Source organism: Varroa destructor, unplaced genomic scaffold (genome assembly GCF_002443255.2).
Source record: "Varroa destructor unplaced genomic scaffold, Vdes_3.0 BEIS01000001.1, whole genome shotgun sequence".
NCBI lineage: Eukaryota > Metazoa > Arthropoda > Arachnida > Mesostigmata > Varroidae > Varroa > Varroa destructor.
Window position 1 is genome coordinate 34,814,029 of NW_019211454.1, and position 9,085 is coordinate 34,823,113.

Below are 9,085 nucleotides of genomic sequence, written 5' to 3' on the forward strand. Positions count from 1 at the left end.
TTACTTTGTGTATGTATATGTACATATATGTCTGATCCTTAATAAAAATAAATAAGTTCCTGTTGCCTAACATAGCAATTTACTATTGAAAATATTTTTCAGCTGGTCGTAAGTACGACTTCTTCGACGCCTGTATCATGCACCAGATTAAGGAGAGTCTACTTCAACTTGCCGAAGTGGAGCAGACATCTTTTAGCACCCTAACCCATCACAGCAATCACTCGCCCGCTCATTCAGCAGGCTCAACCTTCGCCGCAACCGCCTCCTCCGATCTATCTTCCATAGCCTCATCGTCCTCATCCGTAGCAGGGGCAACCTTAGCCCGGAATCATCCAGGCCGTAAACGCCCCACTACAGCGTGTAGCAACATTAATACCCCACTCTCCTCATCGTCCAGTGCCACTGGCTCAGCAAATACCCACTGCCCGCGAAGGAGCAGTCGAAGAAAGATCGCACTCACGAGTGAGCTCACGGTGCAAACTCAGACGCAAAGTCGGGAGGCATCGACAAATACCATAAACCGGAACCACAGCGAGCCAGTTGTAGTTCTCGGACCTAGATGTGTAACAAACAACCTGCCAGGCCAGAGTAGTCATCGAAGTTTACAAGCATTTTCTCCAGACAGCGGTTTCGACACTTCGGATCCAGCACCAGCAAGCCCACCACAATTCGACGATTCTGTTGGAACTGCCGGGTTTTCTGCTGCGCTTGCAAGTGCCGCAGCAGCTGGTCGACTGCTAATGCCGCCACAGCATTCGCCAGTGACGTCGACTTCATTCAGCTCACTGCCACCACCCATGTCATTGTCTATGTCATCTAAACCTACGAATCCATCAGAATCAATGAGTAACTTGCAGAGAATGGCGGCTGCGGCCGCTACGCCTACAGCATACAAGCTGGATCCGGCCACCGCTGCACTCGCCCCGTTTCTCGGCAGCATGACCTCAAAACGAAGTTTTGCTCGACGGCTAAGAGCTGAAGAAACTGGCGGGGGTGGCAGAGGAGGAACAGCTTGCACGCGTTCGATGACTTCGTCATCGTCGTCGTCGTCCTTGTGCTGGTCGTTGTCGTCGTTGTCCTCCCCGTCGCTGACGCCTTTATCACCGTCGCTGTCGACATCTTTACTGGCGGCGGATGACGGCCCAGCGGCGGCGCTGTCAACGCAGCAGACGCCGCTAGTTGAGTCCCTGGCCAGAGCCGTGCGCATGACGCGCTCCGGCCAGCGACAGATGCTGATCTCGTTTTACCGGCCTCGTCGGGCCACTGCAGAGGAGGCAGGCTCTGAACGCTGAGATGAATGGAATGTTCAGTAGAAATTAATAGATAATATAGAAGGGTATTAAATGAATGTTAGAGGGCAAGCATCGAAAGTGTGAAGAGTAGTAAATGTGAGTGCTAATACCACAGAACGAAAAATGAAAAGAGCTAAATAAAAAAATGCTTTGTATTGCGAAAAGACTGGGAGCGCCCGCATCCCAGGGAACTGTACATCAACGGCTGTTGTTACAGCCAGACGCTGAATAGAATACGGGCTATTCAGCCATTGTCAGTAAATTGTGAAATTGTAATATTGTGGCAAGCAAACGTAACATAAATACCCGCCTTTTAAAAGCCTTGCAAAAAAACGAATACGAATAAGTGACTGAAATGACCCGATCTCCGTTGAATCATCACTCAACAACCTGAAACCAGAAACAGAAATATTCTTATTGAACAATGAAGAATGAATATAGGTACATATATGTAAGTGAATACTAAATAATTTAACTAGCGATGCAAGTAATAAACGAATTATTACAACACAAACTTAAAAACAAAGCTAAGCATGCAACGCAGGCCAACTCATTGATGAATACCAGCGCCTCGCTGCGACGTGCGGTCCGACGATGATGCTCCGTTGTACGGTCTCTGTGCGCTATGTTGCGAAAATTTAAGTACTCTGACTCCGGCGCTTTCATCTGCACCGAAACAGAATCGTCAGCCGTTGCAGAGCGCGAATTCTAAACAAAAACATTGACTAAGACGTCAAAAAGATGGCGGATGGGATGCTATATTCCAGTGTCATCTACGAGCAAACATAAAGCACACGGCGTTCAGCAGTGGATGCCTGTAATAGCAACATTCTCTCTACATTTGTAACAAATTTTATACTTAACTTCTATCTATATATATATATATATATATATATATATATATATATATATACACACACACACAACAAAGAGAGATTATATGCAAATGAATTAAGAATATCCACGTGAGATAATGATTACAAAAAGCTGATTCTATTATGACAGTGAAAATAAATCGGACTAAATTTGTGCTGTAACTTATCACAAAAATCATATTCAATTATTCATGGAGGTAGAAAAACGAACATATCCGTTCAGTGCATCGATGAAAGTAATAAGTAACCACATTGATTAGGAACGGATTAGAACTTTAATACGCCACTGTTTTTGGTTAGAGTTTCTCGAAGTTGAAATACGGAGAAGCCCTAACTCGGAAAGTATATATATATATAATTGAAGTTCATCGAAACTATATTTCGGACCTGAAGCTGGGTTATCTCTGTGAAGAACAGCAAACATCATTTATTAGTGACTGATGATTGAGCTGAATGTGTATTATTGACGATGATGATATTATCATTATTATAGTAATTATTTGCTACGAAAAAAGAGGGCATGATTATTAGATATTATCTGAACATTATGTGTACTATTGATTGAGTGATGAGAAATATTGTGCGCCGCGATTATGATGGTATGTATATGTATATGTATGAAAATATGATATATATATATATATATATATATATATATATATATATATATATATATATATATATATACTAAAGTGGTGATGCATTTAAATATAGTGAAAAGTGAGCTGAATGTCATTGTGTTTCTTTGATATGGCGTTTAAAGAGACTGGTCTTGCATGGCGAGCGCTTGAAGTTTGGACTTTAGGCCGTTCGTCTCGGCAGAAACACATCAGAACAATTCAGAGATGCAACACGTTCTTACTTACTATAATACTATTCTTATTGAAATTTGTAATTCGTCATTTAAGATACCTACAGTATAGACGGCCTTTTAAGGACTTGAGCAAGTATCTGCCTATTGATGGCAATGTCCCTTGGTCAGATTGACTTTTCACAAAATCCTTGGAGCCGAATCGATCAATTGTATCCAAAGTTGCTATGCTGTGTGAGCTTTCTCCATTTTTCTAATCATATTATGGCCTACCGTCTAATATATTCAAAGTGCCGTAGCACTTTCACAATCAATGCGCGCCAATAGGTTGACATATAGATTCGCCTATTCTTTGGGGCAATATAATAGGATAAAATTGGATTTTTATAGGTGATTTATAATGCAGAGGATAGCAAGTGTTGCTACTATTATTATTATTATTAGAGTACAACTACAATTTTTATCGTTGAACTGGTAAGCTACACATGTTGTAGAATAAATGAGACAATCTTTGAACGTACGAGTTAGGTACATGATCGCAACTTCTTTGATCAAGCATTCTATTTTTGAGCACCATTTGCAGTGGTGCCTTTGATGTAAGTGTAATTTAACGGATGGTAGCTTCTGAGGCTTTCATTAGGTGTGCATAGCCAAGGGGCTTCGGAGACAGTACTCGCAGGCGAATATTTCATGATATGGCCGTACATACGAGGTGCTTGACTAGATATTGTACCTTCATAATCTCGTGCTCGAATCTACCCCGTTTAACGGGATAACGTTTCTTTCTCAAACTCTTCTTTTCATCATAAAGGTACACTCCCAAAACTCCCTATACAAATTCTGTTCATATTTTATCTTTTGTTGTGTTTGTGTATATACAGTTGATCGATTAAGCTCTTCTATTATTATTACTACGTATACACGCCGTTTTTCCCAGCTTCGCTTTGTGAATATAATTTCTTCCGTTCTGATGGTACACATACATACTGATCTTTGTTCTTTCAAGTAAGTTAGATGAGGATGATTGCTAGCCAGATCCAAAGCAAAACATACGAGCGCATCGGGTAAGTACAATGTTTCACATCAAAGCTAAAACTCTGCTAGGTTATTGCAGTCGAGTAGATGAGGCAGGGAATCGTTTAAAAGAACATTTTTTAATTAGATTTTAAGAAGTTTAAAACGGCCGCTTCGATTGTCGCTCATTCGAGATAACGATTGCACTATCCTGCTGTTTTACATTCTTTTTTCCCATGAATTTTCTACTAAAAGTATGTGTGGCAATCAATTTATTCGCAACAATAAACAAGCCGTTTTCTCGCTTTCAAAATGTACGAAACTATGCCATCTCACGACTGAGGCGATCAAAACTAATAGATACCCTTGGTTTAAATGCGTCCTTATTATGGCAGTACAAGTAATAAAGCCGACTCAGTCTGTTAAGCATCTAGTTTGGTGTAAAGACGAACTTTTCGAATTTCTGCGAATCTATGTGAGATTTTGAAGTTTCTCCTCTTAATTAAGTAAAGCCAAAATGATGCAAATGGTGTAAAATTGCCGCCACAATGTGACTGATCATTTCTCAGATACCGCTAGCGACTTTACAGCAGATATAATCGGCTTGCGCTGTCATACTGTTAATCGCATCGCTTTCAACTGTGACAGACATAGTTGGCAGTAGCTAGATGGTACCGAAGAAAGGCTGTCACAGCGGCCCATTTTTGTGAAATTTATTTGGGGACTTTCGAGAACTGCCAACTGTTCCCTGTTAGAATGGTGACAGTTAAGGCACGACAAGCGCGCAGCGATGCCAACATTAATTGGCATAAGAAGGTATATTGGTGAAAGTTCAATTGGAGTAGCTATTTTACTACGGCCATCGACGACTTTATCAATAAATAGAAACAATAATTCAATTAGACATAAGCCCCAGAATACTCTGTTTCAAGCTTACAGCTTAGGGACATTTCTAAATACTACAAAGCCTAGTGCGAAAAAAATTGAGTAATTTTTTTTTCTATTTCAGCACGTTCGTAACGAAATTCAAGGGTCATATACGGAAAGCTCAGAAAAATGAAAGCCATTGGTCATGGTCATTTGGTACTAGTATATAGCTTTACATTGACTCGCATAAAGCTACACATTTGACTATAGCTCAAGATAAATTCGAATTGCACACTAAAAATAGACTTTTCCAAGTAACGTTTACCTCTACCAAATATAGTGGATCTTATTACACGAATAAACAGGGTGAAATTTCAGCCTGGCATGAAGATGACGGCGAACATTTTTGCATGACACCAATACAACGAAAAACTTGCAAGACTTCCTGGAAGATTATGCGATCCTTGAACCGCTATGCGCTGCACTGTCTTATTCTTTTCCATAGTAACAAGCTGAGGCTTTTCGGTAAAAGGTGTCCTTTGCTTTACCTGTTCTGAATGCCATTCCGGGGGTTAATCTTCAGATGCTTACGTAACCATATGTTTCTGTCGTTCTATAATTAGGAACGAACCGCAAACAGTATATATATATATATATATATATATATATATATATATAGGAAGAAGCAGAAGTACCCGTGCACTATTATCGTAACGAAAGAGCGTATTTTGACCGGAATCTTCTAAACAGGTAAGTTCGATAGAATATTCTGCCCGTTCAATAAGTCTGACGCCGAAAGGCTCTTTTTTTCCCTTTGAGGATCTCTTGTTAAATTCAAGTTGAAGCCGTAAAAGCGATAACACTGAAAAACTCAAAAGCCATAATCTAGTTTGCAAATTAATACCTCACTGTTATTATTATTACAACAATAAATTATTTTGTATTAATACGAATAATTAATGATTTAAAATAAAATTGTGCGTAAATAAAATCTGAACTTAGCTTATCTATGGTGTTTAATACTTTGAGGTATCCTATATATGGTGTAGATAAGTTTATAAGCTCTGATTTGCTATTAAGTAGGAATGAAATAAATTTTGATCATGAAACAGGGTCTGTCTGGCTATTATGGTTGGCTGTACAGCGCAAGCACTCTCGTGCTTTACTTTTATGGGCAATCAACATTCAGTTCCAGCGAATGCGAAAGTGGTGGGAACTCATCGTTAGGCTTAGCTTTCGTAGAACAGACGCGCGGACTGAGTCGATGTTAAATTCCTTGGTGCTCTGTGGCTCTTAGTAAAATTGATTAATAAAACCTGTCTTATATAACTACGAGCCAGATAACTCAGCTAAACAGCATTATATGGCACACAGTTAAGTGTTAGAAATAGAGGTAGTATAAATGTCCAGCAATAAGAACTCGTAAGTGTGTGCACGATACAGCTCAAATAGGGGTCGATCCGTTTCAGTGTCGAATATCGAAAATATATAGAAGCAATGGCGCACTGAAGGCATCATCCGCTGACATCTGATGGTGTACAGGTCTTCATACAACGACAGCATGTATACAGCAGCGTCGTATTCTTCCCGATGCTATCACGCCAAAATGAAGTGGCCACCGAGACTCAGCAAGAGCAGCGCGCTACCTGCTTGCACGCGTTGGAAAATGTGCGCAACACAGAAAGTAAGCGCAATGGGGTAGCTATGCAGACTAATTGATTTATCGCTACGATCTTAACTGCAACCGACATCAATAGCACCGACCATCGGTTGTCGTGTACAAAAAGTCAACAGCATCCCCCTGCTTGCATTGGTGTTTTGCCAAGACAAGGCAGCGGCTTCCAGACATCCCAAAGCTAACTTGGAAATCCTAACATTGTAAGAAGCACCCATCGAGGGTGCAGTAGGGTCAACCCACACATCAGTACTCACTAAAACGTCGAACATTTTCCAAAAGAGCAAACTTGAACTGCTCGAACTTGAATAGTTTGATGATTATCCAAGAAGATGGACTTGGTTGGTTATCCCGACTTGTGCTCTGCATTCACGACGACCCGAACCAATAAAGACTCTCTTCGACTGTGCCTAAATTGAAAGGCACGTTAACGCGAAACGATCAGTTCCTCCATGCACAAACATTTTACAGAGTTGCTGTAAGAGAGCTACAAAATGGGTTTGGAGATAAACCCTAGTTATTTAATTTTCCATAATTTCAGCTAGAATTTGCTTGGTGTGACACAGTAGCGCGCGTGATCATGCATTATTATTGTGAAAAAATGCCTCCTACGTGTAGATTTAATAGGAAAACATCTTGATGCTACGACTGAACGCTGTCTGTCGTTAGATAATTTTAGAAATTCTTTATGAAATGTGGGGGGATTAGAATAACGTATAGCACACGTCATTTGCTTCTATCCAATTCGTTTGTTATCAGCATCAATAATGACACATGGCATAGTTTCTCTAGTCATCTTTTTTTCTAGCGTATTGATAGGCTCAAGCCATACAGGCAACGGTCGAGCTTTGCTTACTTAATTTTGTTGTTTATATCTCTTTCGGTCGCCAAAGTAATAAAATGCCATTTCATACTTCCGCTTAACGTTTGACCTCAGGAAAGGTGTTCAATTGCCGGTTTTCTTTGACCAAATAGCGTCTTTAGAAGCACGCGGTTAAACCTTAAGTGGTCACTAGTTTTATAACTTTTTTTTTTACCGGGCCATTATTTGCTATGGACTATTGTGAATAGATACAGACAGAAGTAGTCCAGTTATAACTCAATTTTTCAAGAGTAGCTATTTCGGTATTTTGACCTGGTCGTCTTTTAGGGAATTGTTTGCCCATTCATCTGACGAGAAAGAATACATATTGTCGTTGTTAAAAAGCATTAGAGAAAATGCTGCCAGGCTGACGCAGCGGATTAATTATAACGATTAGTAAAAATTTGCAGCGCCGAAAAGAGCATCGTTGTTGTCCTGTTCGAAAATTTCCCCTACTGAATCATCGTCTATTGTAGGATTTTTACGGGATCGGTTAGGTGCACCTAACAAGGAACGCAGGCTCTTTCTCTACGAACAAACGATTTTTATCAGACCGTTATGCTAATACCTTGACAACATTGTGTTTGAAATCTATAGTAGAAATAAATGGTGAGTAAATTATTCATCAATGCAGATCAGCGTTTGCTGCGACACACAACGCAGCTCTATTGCCCTATTGTGCTAAGGACTAAAGCTAAACTAAAACGTAAATTTTCTCTGTGTTACTACTGTCATGATCAGCGTCGTTTCATTTCGAGAAGATCAGTATGTAGCTAAGATAAATGACCATATTGCCGGAGCCTAGAAATATAAGTGTTTAATATTCGTGGACCAATGACAAGAGATTTTTAATCGTAATGACGCAGCTTTTGGGCGCAAACTAAAAAGGAATTTGTGTAAAAAATGTATTTTTTTTTTTTATAAGTAATATTTACACCGTCTGTTGTATGTATGCTTGATTCCAAATAGTTATACAAAACGGTCTCAGTATTTCCTTTTATTGATTTATCATTAGAGTTAAATTGTTCGCGTAAAATGGCAATCAAAAAGCTCTCTAGTTCAAGAAGCGGTTAGGACAGTAATGATCGTTCTTCAGGCCAATATTGGATTTCAAATTAAACGTTAAATGAACATGATTCCGTTTTGAACTGATAAATAACCATTGAGTTTCGGTTACCGCGATACAGTTCAACGAAAATTGAGTTTTTACTAAAACACATTCATGTGTATCCCTTGAAAACCTGTCAAGAGCCTGTTACTTTCCACCTAATCACACATCGGTTTCCGCGGTCAGCGGTAATAGCCGCTTATTGTCTGGCAGCGGGCCCGTAATGCATTTTTCCCACGGTATACAGGGTGCTTAGTTGAGCAAAACGGAATCATGTTCACTGGCCTGGTAGCACGCGAAGAACGATCATTAGTGCCGCGATTGCAGAAATTTATGTTCGGTCCTAACCGCTCTTTGAACTAGAAAGTGGGCCACCTTATGCGAACATTTTAACTCTAATAATAAATCAATAAAAGGAAATAAGTCGTTCGGCTCTTCTTATTCATACAACACAAATGCAGTTACTTCCGAAATAGAGTTTTAAGTCACATACGTACACTCTATGTTGATAATATTTGAGCCGTAGGCAATTATTGCTTTGTAAACTGGTAATAAAAATAGATGCTTGATGTATATATATA

The 9,085-nt window shown here is 39.7% G+C and overlaps 1 protein-coding gene across 5 annotated transcripts in view; it reads left to right on the forward strand.

Annotated features, from left to right (window-relative positions):
- Positions 1-2,218, forward strand: part of LOC111255441 (uncharacterized) — a 28,029-nt gene extending 25,811 nt beyond the window's left edge. For all 5 annotated transcript variants that reach the window (XM_022817408.2, XM_086983641.1, XM_086983648.1 and 2 more), the window contains exon 7: positions 103-2,218. In XM_022817408.2, the coding sequence (XP_022673143.1) occupies positions 103-1,292 (1,190 nt within the window). In that variant the 3' untranslated portion in view covers positions 1,293-2,218. The remainder of the gene's footprint in view (positions 1-102) is intronic.
- The last annotated feature ends 6,867 nt before the right edge of the window (positions 2,219-9,085 follow it).